This window comes from Vigna angularis, chromosome 11 (assembly GCF_016808095.1).
Source record: "Vigna angularis cultivar LongXiaoDou No.4 chromosome 11, ASM1680809v1, whole genome shotgun sequence".
Classification (NCBI taxonomy): Eukaryota; Viridiplantae; Streptophyta; class Magnoliopsida; order Fabales; family Fabaceae; genus Vigna; species Vigna angularis.
This window is the reverse complement of record NC_068980.1, coordinates 1,606,323-1,619,721: the sequence shown is the minus strand read 5'-3', so window position 1 is coordinate 1,619,721 and position 13,399 is coordinate 1,606,323. Positions and strand designations below refer to the sequence as shown.

General features: G+C 34.4%; 1 protein-coding gene across 12 annotated transcripts; it reads left to right on the top strand.

Annotated features, from left to right (window-relative positions):
• Positions 1-338: 338 nt before the first annotated feature.
• Positions 339-5,713, top strand: LOC108333815 (uncharacterized). Of its 12 annotated transcripts, XR_008246190.1 has the most exons (14): positions 357-554; positions 640-734; positions 1,073-1,290; positions 1,757-1,794; positions 2,455-2,534; positions 2,974-3,041; positions 3,178-3,454; positions 3,769-3,881; positions 3,961-4,026; positions 4,336-4,426; positions 4,597-4,664; positions 4,835-4,937; positions 5,034-5,071; positions 5,165-5,238. XR_008246190.1 is itself a non-coding variant. In XM_052871013.1 (13 exons), exons 2-13 carry the CDS (start codon positions 671-673, stop codon positions 5,349-5,351), a joined length of 1,290 nt encoding a protein of 429 aa, XP_052726973.1. In that variant the 5' UTR covers positions 339-489; positions 640-670; the 3' UTR covers positions 5,352-5,713. The 12 variants fall into 12 exon arrangements, 11 of the variants coding, with proteins under 11 accessions (XP_052726973.1, XP_052726970.1, XP_052726977.1 ...); XM_052871013.1 differs by lacking the exon at positions 4,835-4,937 and having other exon boundaries at positions 339-489; positions 1,091-1,290; positions 5,165-5,713; XM_052871010.1 differs by lacking the exon at positions 4,835-4,937 and having other exon boundaries at positions 339-489; positions 5,165-5,713.
• Positions 5,714-13,399: the final 7,686 nt, after the last annotated feature.

The window sequence follows — 13,399 nt, the reverse complement described above, 5'->3', positions numbered from 1 at the left end:
TGATAAATTTGATTTATTATTCGATCGTAATTTCCACCATTGATGACTTTAGGAATATGAGAATGAATATTTTTTTTATTAAACATTTATGAAGAAAAAAAAGAGAAATTTCGTGTCCAAAATTTGTTCCATTGTCAAATTTGGTTTATTAGGTTGTTATAATTCACATCATTCATGACCTTACATAAAATTCACCCAGACGTCACACGTCAGTTGCTGACTCACCCACGCCATGTCGAAACTTATTCCTACGCTCCCAGCGCACATTAGAGCGTGCCATTACGCCGTGTTTGGATATTGGAAACAATTCGACAAAATAAAACTCCTTTACCTCAAGTCGAATCTTTCTTAATAGAAAAACTTTAAACAAAATAAAGAAAGAAAAAAGAAAAATTGAACTCAGCAAACAGGCCTTGCCCTCAGCCGACATTTGAGCACACATCCTTATCCATTCGTTGGGATAATACCTTGCAGCAGGTCTCTCACCAGGTTCGTCTAACAAACAATTTTTCTCACAAAATCAGGAACTGCGAATTTGGTATCTCGATATTAATGTTATGATCTGCAATTTTAAAACTATTGTGTTTGAGCACACACTTGGAGTTATCTTCTGATTTTTTTTTTTATGACGGGTGGTAGGCAGAAGAAAATATATCTTGAAGACCTTAGCATGGAACAGAAAAATGTGAATTCTATATGGAGACCAGTTGCCACTAAGGCCAGTGCTTGTGAAGGTTTGTCTTTTTTTGTCCTGGGACATGCCGCTGTTCAACTTCCGGTTGTAGCAACTACCAACAATTTTGTGTTATGCCTATGATTTTTATTATTTCTTTTGCGAAATGCGACATTTTGGAACTAGTTGCTTTTTTCTTATATTTATATGCATACGGTCTAGTTCCTCAATCAAAATTAGTATTTTTGTATATTTCATGCTATTTACTTGACAATCACTCCATGCTATGGGGTAGTGTGATTTTTGAAAAACATGATACTTATTACTCCGTAGGATAAGAGTCTGGGTAGGCCGGTTATTCATATTATATGATCTGGTTTTTACGAAAGCTTGATAAAGGTGCAATTGTTGAGTCAGATCGAGGCACAGTTCAGGGAATGGGCGGCAGCACATCTTCCACTGTTTCAAATGATCATGTTATGAAGGTAGCTACTGAAGCTATAGATGCAATAGCTAAATCAGCTACTAGTTCAAGCCAATTGCAGGATAATGTTGAAAACAGAGTGCTACGAGGAGATTCTTCTGTCTCCTCTGAAAAGCATTCAATTTCTGTGCAGGCAAGATTATAATTTTTCACATCCTTTTACTTTACTTGAATTGATAGTTCATATTTACGAAGATACAAACCAATATTTGTTCTTTGCGTCTGTTACATGCTGTTTATGACCATACATCTTTAGTTAGTTCTCGCTCGTTATGTTTAGGTTTCATGCAGTATTGGCTGCTTCATGTACGTTAAAGGTTACTCTAGTGCTAGAATTAGTCAGTTTGTTATGAATTCAACAAAATAAGGAAGGAATTCATAAGAAGACTTTCATTAAAGTTTATGTTACCTATATGTTCTCTCCTAGATTTTATTTGAATCTTTCCATAGTTTTAATTGTTTGCTATTTGTTGCTTTTTCAGAATATTTCATTCGAACTATCTTTCTTGGTCCTTGGTTTTGGTCTCTTTTCTGATTATGTTGGACAGTCAAATGCTTTAGTCTTTCATCTCTGTTTTAATTTTGTGTTTGTTCTGCAGGTTGGTGCTTCTCTATTTCCTTTTATTAAAGGACAATGGTAAAAACCTACATTTTAATTTCTCTTTGGCATAATGGCATTATAATAACATTTCTTAACCAACTTGAAGTAGATAAATATCAGATAAGGAGAGGCTCAATATGACATTGATAGAAACTGTCTGGGATGGAATATGAAAAGTGTAAACTTTAATTGCAATAACAGGCTCCTCCAATGTGAAGTAGAAAGAATTACAAGTCAAGAACGTAAAAGCTTCTCAGATTATGGAATAGTCCTACCCTCTCAAGATTGTGTAAATCTTGCGTCTCTATTTTATAAAATTGCTCAATACCCCTCTCTGATTCCCTCTACCTTTATTTATATACAGAATATAACCCCTTTGACCCTCCTTTTCTCCCTATTATAATGATTTCTAATTATAGGTATAAAAAACATAGGTGAAAGTGCTAAAGAAAAATATTTTTATGATTGTGAAGGGACAGAGGAAAATATGCTTCGATAAAATAGGCTGAAAAGAATAGTTATATTCATGTCAAGAATTGTATCAATTTTGACTTGAGATTCATGTTGCCTACACCATGTGGGATACGATTGCCCAAATCTTTTTGCTGTTATTATTATCAAAGGGAAAGGGTAGAGGATTGTTCTTATGACATGTTAATTAAATTAAATGCTTCTATATGCTTGATACTATTTCAGGGGATCCACACAGAAAAGGATAGAAGAGGAGATGGGGGTTAAAATAATAATGCCTACTTCAAAAGATGACGATTTCATTTGTAAGTTTTGGTTACCTAATCTGCTGTCTATCTTGTGTTGGTCAGCTATGAGATAGTTATCCTTTTCCATGTTTGTGTTATGACTTTGATTATTGTCATTCTTTGAGATATTTAAGTTATATTTGATTTGTTATAATTCTCTTTTGTTCAAAAGAATAGAGCGTATTGTCATTTGACAATCATAATGATGTCAATAGGTCTGTGGTTAAAGTTGTGTTTGTTCACTCTTTCTAAGCAAAAGTCCAATTCCTTTGAAAGGCCAAAACATAAATATGTTTGACAGGAGTATGAGATTGATTGAGTGTGATACAGAACTTCTGTTTAAAGTAGAGGCTCCACCCTCCTCTATAGCCTGGGAGCTGCTCTCAACCATGATTACGCTCATGAGAGTGGAACGGAATTTGATCTCTAAACTATTCAATATAAATGTCTGTTGCAGCCATTGAAGGCATTTCAATCGACAGTGTGAATTCAGCTTCGGAGAGGATACAGGATATAATTGATGAGGTCAGTTTGCCTGTCGGCAGTCTCTCAGATTCAACAAGCCTCTTTGATTATATTTATCTCATTTTTTCTTTTTGTTTCCTATGTTTACTTTGCAGTCACAGACTAATATTCTTGTGTTTTCTTGTTTTTATGACAGAGTGTTAATAGTCGAAACGTTGATTATTCACACTTCATATCCATTCCACTGGCAATTCATCCTGAGTTAGTTAAGAAACTCATTAATTTTGAACACTCAATTTTGGGAAATGTTTCTTACAAGGATAGGAGCACTTATACTGATTCCAATGAAGTGGAGGGTACTACTGACACCAAAGGTAAAAATGCTGGTGTTGCAGTTGAACATAAAGTTAATCTTACCGAGATACCCCTTGTCAGTTACAAACCTAAAGCATTCCAGTCTGCTGCTTCATCCGGTATCAAAACAATCTGGTTTCCTTTGTTTACGATATTTGTAGCTGAGGGAATTTGAATCAACAGTGAAATTATATCCATTTCACGTGCTTTGTTATATTACTGTACTCCACAATTTCCGCTTGTGGATCTTGTTCCCTGAATTCTTGTTAAATTATATAGGGTGTCATGGCTACTTCCCCAAACCCTAAAACATATCCATATTACCTAGTAACCAGTTGTTTTCATGGTTAATGAATTCACTGTCATGTAAAAACTCAGCAGGGATCACATGTTTATGCTAAATAACAGCTTTTCTGTTATATTGCACTTGCAGATCTGGGTATTGACAAATCTATATTCACCAGGCCTAAAACATTTCACCTTACAGTACTGATGCTTAAGCTATGGAACAAAGAACGAATTAAGACAGCCACTGAGGTCCTGCAGGTAAGTTTTGTTAAATTCATCATAATAATATGTTCTAAGAATTAGATTTTTTTTCATTTATGTTTTTGATGCTGTGTAGAGTATCTCCTCGAAAGTTATGGAAGCCTTGGATAATCGGCCACTCTCTATAAGATTAAAGGGACTGGTATGCATCTACTTTAAGTACCATTTTAATGATATTATTCATATGAAGTGCTGCTTATCTGACAAGACGTAGAATGACATTCCTAATAGTACAATCACTAAACTTAGGGAATGATGTAATCGAACAATATACTAGTTAAAAGGTTGATATGTAGTTTTTTATTTCCCTTTTGAAAGCTTGCGTGTAAACTTTTAGGCTTCACTGGAAGATTTCCTACCGTGTATGATAGAAACTTTTACTATCAAATTGATCCTCTTTGTGATTTTGTTTGATATCTTTGACGAGAGAAACTTATGTTTACTCTTGTAGGAACTCATGAAAGGTTCTTTGGCAAAAGCCCGTGTTTTATATGCTCCTGTGGAAGAAATTGGCAGCGAGGGCCGTCTTTTACGTGCTTGTCGTATCCATATGTGGATTGTTCTTTTTGATTTTTTTTTTTGGAAGGTGGTGCTTAGTTAAGGATTCATTTTTAGTTTTATGAAAAGCTCATATAATTATGGATCAGTGTTTGGTTGCTGATTTTGAGTATATATTGTTCTCAAAGAATTGTCTTTTTCTAAGCATTTTTAGAAGTCATTATTGATGCATATGTTGAAGCTGGACTCGTCTTAGAGCGTGATGCTAAACACAAACTGAAGGTAAACTAAATTTATCCGAATTATATCTGTTGCTTTTGGATAAATTAATGAAGAGGTGTTTGTTTGAACTTACCTTGAATTAAATTACTTTATTAAAGGCCATTTTTACTGTACTGATCTACTGTTTATCATGTCAATTTTTTATGATATATTTTATTTTTCCATTTCAGAATGTCAGATTTTTCTTAATATCGTGTCAGCTCATGTTTTGGCATATAAATCATCCAAGCATTTGTATATGAGGGACAAATTCCCATTTACCGAGTGCCCTTTGTACATTATTTTTAGTTTTTAATTATCCGAATGATAATCCCTTTCCAGCATTAGATTATTAAACTTTGGAAATACTATTTTTCTCCTGTTTTTCAGCTACACGCCACTGTGATGAACACGAGATATAGTCAAAGGTGCGACTCCCCCCACCCTTTTTATCTGCTCGACAATCTCCTTTGTAAAGGTTTTGGTGATTTCTCAGTAAGCTGATATGTGCTTTTGTTTAGGACTACGTGGAAAAGAACGGCTTATTCTTTTGATGCACGAGGCATATTTGAGCAGTATGGATCGGAGGACTGGGGGCAGTATCTTATTCATGAAGCTCATCTTTCGCAGATATTTTCTTTCGACGAAAATGGATACTATCATTGTTGTGCTTCAATTCCTTTTCCTGGAAATGTGCAGGTGGAATGATTGATGTTTTGTTCATTATTACCGCACTATCTTTTATGTGGAATAAGGATTTAAGTGGTAGTTTCATGAAATATATTAAACTTTCTACCACCCAAAGAAAATGCCTGTGGTTAGATCAATTTTCAGTGTTAGTGTTTTCTTATGAGATTGCAGAGTACTGAAGATTAGTTTTTTTTTTTTATGGACATGATCGTCGGTGTCAAAATACTGTTTTCGATTAATCATGTTTGGTTAGAAAGTAAGTAAAGTCGGTTTAGTAATTGGTTTTTTGTGTCAATGACAGTTTGTATTTATCCAAATGATTGGATCTTGAATTACGAAATATATGCTATATAAAGTAAGCTTAAATCTTTCGGCTCTAACGTTCATCTCCTCGTGTTAAATTACCTTGATTTATTTTGGAATAATCCAATACAAAAAAGTAAAATTTAGCCCAAAAATATTAAGTAAAATTAAATTATTTATACCTCATAGTAAAATAAAAATATTATTATATGAAAAGTTGGCAGATAAAGATTCCTTTGGCAGAATTACTGTCTTAATAGTACAAAATAATCGTTAAGAAGTAATTAAATTAAAAATATTAAGCACTTATTTCACTAAATAAACATTCATTTTTTTTTCTTGGATAAAAATAAGAAAAATTAAAACAGGGGAAAGTGGGTCTGCCAGCTATAAATAACTGTGAAGTAGCTTAGAGAAGTTCTTTGATTAGCAATTGTGGCTTATATGAATGAATCTTTCTGGAAAATTGATCAGTATAGGAAGAAGGGTTCCTATCTAATTGTTTTATTGGTGTTTAGAATGAACAACTTTAAGCTGTGTTTAAAACATGTAACCAAAGCTCCATGACTAACTACCACACATTTCATGTTCCATATGTAGGAAAGGACAAAATCATCATGCTGGATGGATAACGGGTCGATATTCAAATGCATTTTTTTTTTTCATTTTCATACGTTCATATTTTTTTTTTAATTTCAGCATCACATTGTATATTTTCTCCATAAATGCATGTGAAACAATTTTAGTGCACGAAGTATCTAATTCTGAGCCTAGTCTAGGAGATGATCTTGTTCTCTCTTTTTTAATATTGTTTTATTTTATTTTCAAAATAAATTAAGAGTAATGTCTTATTCCATGTTTTATGTCTAATTAAAATGATGGACTTATAAAGTGTCAATTTTAGTCAATGATGTTTTAGGGAAAAAATGGTGTGAATAGTTGAAAAAAGTGAAAAAAGAAAGTGATGATGGACACTTTCCACCCAACTTTACTTTTGAGGGCTTTTCATTTAAGTTTAACTTCCCACATTCACAGTGTAAAGATTTCATATTGTAAATTTTTTGGTGATTTTAACTTTTAAATGTTATTATCATAAAAATTAACAACTTATTTTATAAAATAAATTGCAATTGGATAACCACACAATATTTTCATTGATAATACACAGAATTTGCATATTGTACCTAACAAGTGTAAAAGAAAAAAAATTGCTACTTTATTCAATTAAATTGGAGAATAGAGGAACTAGTAAAATGAGAAGCAACTTGAATCTAGATTAATGATGACATGATCCTAATTAACCAAACTAGCTATTTACAAAAAGTGATTTCAGCGAGAAAAAAAGAGAGGGGCCAAAAAATGCTAAAGACTATACTTGATTTAGTTCCAATTCGCCGACCACATTTTTCATGATCATGGAGCATTATGTGACATTAAGACCCAAAAAATTGCTTATATTGAGGCATTCTAAACAGCATAATGATATATTCATAACATTTTTTTAACAACTTTTTAACATTGTCAAAAAAATAGTCATTGGTATAATTAACATGATTTTTTAAATGAATGAAGTGATGTGAAAAACTCATTTTGAGATATTTGGTTTCGTGGGTTCATATTAAGGATTTAAAATTCTTCTTCGTTTTGAGACCTTATTAACAAAAGAACATTATTCATCAAATCACCATTTCACCCTTGTTCATGTTGAAGTTCTGTCGTTCATTGACCTTAAATTTTTGTCTTTGTTTTCTGCTTTAGGTTTTCGGTCTCTTTTTTACAACATTGAAAATTTTATGTTTTTTTGCTTTGTTTTGAATTTTTATTTTTTCATGAAAATTAGGTTTTTCCTATTTCTTAGTTTTGCATTCTTGTTTGGGTTTGTTTTGTTCTTTTATGGTTGTGCATTGTAGGATTTATTGTTTGGTGTCCTCTTTCGTTGAGTTGACTCTGTTTCGATTTTGTTTGTTTGGATGTTATGATTTTCTATTTTTACAATAATGGAAGCCATTTCAGAATAAACGTGAAAGCAAAGTAAGTAAATATATATAAGTGAAATTGTTTTTTTATGTTGAATCTCGTTTTCTAATGGTTGATTGTTTTGTCTTTTGTTCCATATACTTGTTTATAAATTTTTAAAATAAAAAATATTTATTCTGAAGTTAATGCACCTCCAAGATCATCAATGGTAACAATTATGACCACATAATAAATCGAAAGAGAACATCCAAAATGAGTAAAAAAACCTGCAGAATTGGGTGGAGAACATAGTTCAACTAAAATTTTGGACAAGAAGGTTCACCCCCTTCTTCAAACATATTGAATTGAAAAAATATTCATTCTCGTGTTAATGAACCTCTAAGATTATCAATGACCCTCTTCTTCGACATGTTTAGTAGAAAAAATATTCATTCTCATGTTAATGCACCTCTAAGATTATCAATGGTGAAATTATGATCACATAATAAACCAAATATGTCAATAGAAAATCTAAAATAAGAAAAAAACTATCCTCTAGAATTAGGTAAGAAACGCAGTTCAAATTAGTGGGGATGTACGTGTAAACTTTTTCACATGAAGGTTTAAACACTTGTTCATCAATTTTCAATAAAAACAAAAAATTCATTTTCAAGTTAATGCACCCATAAGGTCATAAAATGGTGGAACTATGACCACTTAATAAACAAAATTTGTCAACAAAAAATCTAAAATAAGAAAAAAAACCTACAGAATTAGGTAGAAAACACAATTCAAATAAGTGAAAACTCATGTTTAAATTTTTTAACACGAAGGTCCACCTTCTTTTTCACAAATATTAAATACAAAAAAATAGTCATTCTCGTTCTAATGCACACCTAACATCATCAATGGTAGAAATGGAGACAACATAATAAACAAAATCTGTCAACAGAATATAAAAAAAGAGTAAAAAATTCTTCAAAATTAGGTTGGGAGCACAGTTCAAATAAGTGAGGACCAAATTATTTTTTCCTCATTTTGGATGTTTTGTTGATAGATTTCGTTTGTTATATGGTTTTTTAAATTCTACAATTGATGACCTTAGGTTGTATTAACATGTAAATTAATTTTTTTTTTCAAAAAACATATGTGAAAAAGTTTGTGGACCTTTTTAGAAAAAGGTTTACACGTAGGTCTTCACTTAATCAAACTATGCTCCCCCTAATTCTATAGTTTTTTTTCTTCATCATTTTGAATGTTCAATTGATAAATTTGATTTATTATTTGGTCATAATTTCCACCATTGATGACTTTAGGAATATGAGAATGAATACTTTTTCTATTAAACATTTATGAAGAAAAAAGTGAAATTTCGTGTCCAAAATTTGTTCCATTGCCAAGTTTGGTTTATTAGGTTCTTATAGTTGACACCATTCAAGACATTATATAGATGCATGAACACCAAAATGGATATTTTTTATATTAAAAAATTGTGAACAAGTGTCCGGACTTTTGTGTGCAACAACAAAAACAATCAACTATTAGAAAACAAGATTAAAAAAAACCACACTTACCTTATAATTAGCTTGTTCACGAACTTTATTATTGTAAATTGTTGTAAAAACAGAGACGAAGGCTTTTTACCATGAAAACATAAAATTCACCTAGGACGTCACACGTCAGTTGCTGACTCACCCACGGCATGTTGAAACTTATTCCTACGCTCCCAGCGCACATTAGAACGTGTCATTACGCCGTGTTTGGATAATGGAAACAATTCGACAAAATAAAACTCCGTTACCTCAAGTTGAATCTTTCTTAATGGAAAAACTTTAAACAAAATAGGTTTAAACTCTCATTTGGTCCTCATATTGGTTGATCAATCTCAAGTGGGTCATCGTGTTTTTTTTCAGTCTCAATTAAGTCCATAAACTTGTAAATTATCTCAATTAGGTCAAAATATTTGAAAAATTGAGTCAATTAAGCCATGTCCGTTAAGTTTTCACAAACGACGTTAAAATTGGCTGACATGATGCACACTTAATCTGCTGATGTCTTATGTTACGTGGAATTTGTTATTTAATTTGTTATTAAGTATTGTCTAAGTATTATTAGGATTCATCTATGCCAGTTGACATATCTTAGAATTAAGAGCTTTGCAAATCTGACACTTTAACTTGAGAGAAGGGTACCCTCCAAAGCAGAAACAAATCCAAAGAATCAAAATATGGACAACAAGGAGAGTCAGAGTACATTGAAGGATAATAGGGAGAACAATAGTGAAACGGAGGACAAAGAAACTGGATAAGTTAAAGAAGAATGACAATATGGATAACAATGAGAATCACAATGGAGCGATAGTTATTATCTCAGGGTTCTTCCACAGGGTTCGGAAGGGGAAATTTTTCTCCCCTTGCACAACAAACAGACCAAGACATAACTTAATTCCCTCAATAGTCAAAAAACATTAAACAGTAAAAATAAGGGAAAAAAGTTTGAAATTCAACAAACTAATTATGGGTATTACCCAAAATTAACACAGATAGATGGAACGACACAATTTCGGAGAACCCACCAAGCACCAATCGAATCCCCAAAAGTTACCAAAACCAGATTTTGCAAAACACCCAAATGAATCAAACAATAACAGAGTTGCTTGGTTGCAATAAGAGAAGAGTTTAGATGGTTAAAACCCTAACGGAAAAAGTTGAATCCCAACACAGTGGAAGTGTAGAGGCGAAACAATAGCGTAGTGTTGAAATCCAGAAATGAGCAGATGAGTGGTGGGCATCAAAATATTAGGTGGGAGAAGAGTTGGGGTGCGATAAAAAACGGGCCTTGGTACAGATAGAGAAAAGGGTGCAAAACTGTTGGGATAAAACGAAAAGTATGGGTCCCAATAAGCTGGAATTCAGGAACTTTTGTTCCCATACCACAAATAATGGTGCCAACTTTTCCGGTTTTTCAGCACAGCCACCCAAGCTTTGTTTTATTTGCTTCTTTTCCTTTATAAATTGGAAGCCAGTGTGTGCAGCAGAGTAAGAGTCCTCCACCGAGAAGAAACTTTCCGTGAGAGAGTGAAGGTGAAGACATTCACCAAGAAGAAAATTTCGGTGAAGTGAAGCCACGGTAGTGTGAGTGAAAAACAGAGAGAGTCTGTTTTGTGAGTGTGAAAAACTGAGAGTTTTGTGTACCATCCGAGAGGGTGAGATATTTATTGAGAGATCCTCAGAGAGTGAGAGAAACACTGTAATCCTACTTTCATAGTGGAGATATTTTTCTGGACTAGGTCCCGTGGTTTTTTCCGAGAGGATTTTCCACGTTAAAATTTCAGGTGTTATTTTTCTCTACGCTTTCATTTTACGCTTCCGCATAGTGCCCATTTTGGGGTTCACAGAGGAGGGAACAAGTACCGCTGTTTTCCAACAGTGGTATCAGAGCTACCGGTTCGAAAAGTCACGGTCCTGTGAAACTCAAGATGGAAGGAGACATGTTCAAGTTAACTGCGGATAATTACTCCTACTGGAAGCCGATGATGGAAGACCATCTATACTGCAAGGATTTGTATGAACCGATCACAAATCCGGAAATTCCAGAAGGGAAGGCCGAAAAAGACTAAGAGATTCTGAATCGTAAAACAGTGGCTATGATTCGGAAATACATCGACAGAAGTCTCTTTGAGCATGTATCGACTTATACCAATGCGTATGAGTTATGGACAAAGCTTGAATCAATGATTCAAAAGAAGACTCCCAGAAATAAAGCTCACCTTGTCAGACGACTCGTAAAATTGGAGTACACTGACGACCAGAATATAATCGAGCATCTCAACACCTTCAAAGGTATTGTGAACCAACTAATGAAGGCGGATATGAAGATTGATGACGAGTTACAAGCTCTTTTACTCCTTAGTTCTCTACCGGAGAGTTGGGACACGTTGGTGGTCACTCTCAGTAACTCAGCACCAGATGGAAAGCTCAGTCTGGATAACATCACAGACAGTTTACTGAATGAAGAATCCAGAAGGAAAGAAAGGGGATCGAGTAGTCACTCAGAAGCCAATGATGTTGAGAATAGAGAAAGGAGTGGAAACAGAAGCAAAGGAAAACGTGAAAAGTCACGAGGAAGATTCAAGTCTCGTTCCAAAGGTCTGACATGCTTCTATTGTGGAAAAGATGGTCACAAGAAGCAAGAATGTAGATTCCTGAAAAGAGATCAGAAGAATGGAACTGTACACCCTGATGTGGTAGATCCCAAAAAGAAGTTGGAGGAAAAGACTACAACAGCGGTGGTATCAAATGATGAGAATGTGTTCCTTATCACTGAGGTAAACTATCTAAATATTGCTTTTGATGATTGCACTTGGATAGTAGATACCGGAGCATCTTTCCATGTTACTCCTCACGAGGGATTCTTCTCATCCTATCAAAAAGGAGATTTTGGAACAGTGAAGATGGGTAATCATGTCACAAGCAAAATTGTGGGCATAGGAGAAGTGACTTTGACAGCAGAAAATGGAAACAAACTTGTGCTGAAAGAGGTAAGACGTGTACCAGAAATGCGTCTAAACCTTATCTCAGTTGGTAAGCTAGATGATGCTGGAATGAACAACCAGTTTGGAGATGGAAAATGGAAACTTAGCCGAGGAAGCATGATTGTTGCTCGAGGCAAAAAGGAAGGCTCCTTGTACGTCATGCAAGGAAAGATATGCAAAGGAGAGACAAATGTTGCTCAAGAAGAAAGTAAGGAGTTATGGCACAAAAGACTGGGCCACATGAGCGAGAAAGGATTAGAGATCCTTGCGAAAGATCATCTCCAGAGTATAAAAGGCCAACCACTTGAATTTGGTGGAATGGAATGAAGAGAGATGTGGCCGAGTTTGTAGCAGCCTGCTTGGTGTGTCAGAAGGCAAAAGTGGAGCATCAAAAACCGGGAGGGATGTTACGACAGTTAGACATTCCTCAATGGAAGTGGGACAGTATCTCGATGGACTTTGTAACACATTTACCAAAATCATCAAAAGGTCACGATTCTATCTGGGTTATCGTTGATAGACTAACCAAGAGCGCTCACTTTTTTCCCATTAATCAACGTATGTCTCTAGAAAAGCTGACGGAGTTATACATTAGGGAAGTAGTGAGGTTGCATGGAATACCTACAAGCATTGTGTCAGACAGAGATCCAAGGTTTACTTCAAGGTTTTGGCAGACGCTACAGAAGGCTCTGGGAACGCAGTTGAGGATGAGTTCGGCTTATCACCCTCAGACTGATGGTCAAACAGAAAGGACTATTCAGTCTTTGGAGGATTTGCTAAGAACTTGTGTATTAGATCATCTTGGAAGTTGGAATGAGATACTACCATTAGTAGAATTTACTTACAACAACAGTTATCATTCCAGTATTGGTATGCCACCATATGAAGCTTTATATGGAAGAAGATGTAGAACCCCGTTGTGTTGGTTTCAAGATGGGGAAGCACTAACAGTGGGACCCGAGCTATTACAGCGAACCACAGAAAAAATAAAATTAATCCAAGATCGGATGAAAGCAACTCAAAGTAGACAAAAGTCATATGCCGACAAAAGAAGAAGACCGTTAGAATTTGAAGAAGGAGATCATGTATTCTTACGAGTAACACCAACTACAGGAGTCGGGAGAGCTATCAAGATGAGGAAACTGACACCAAAATTTCTCGGACCGTATCAGATTCTCAAAAAGATTGGGCCAGTGGCTTATGAGGTAGCATTACCACCTGGATTGGCAAATTTGCATAACATTTTTCATGTATCCCAACTGAGGAAGTATAT

Coding starts and splice junctions, on each gene's coding strand:
- LOC108333815 (XM_052871008.1), top strand. Junction 3,042..3,177: donor TACAGGATATAATTGATGAG/GTCAGTTTGCCT, acceptor TTTTTATGACAG/AGTGTTAATAGTCGAAACGT. Junction 5,072..5,164: donor AACACGAGATATAGTCAAAG/GTGCGACTCCCC, acceptor GCTTTTGTTTAG/GACTACGTGGAAAAGAACGG.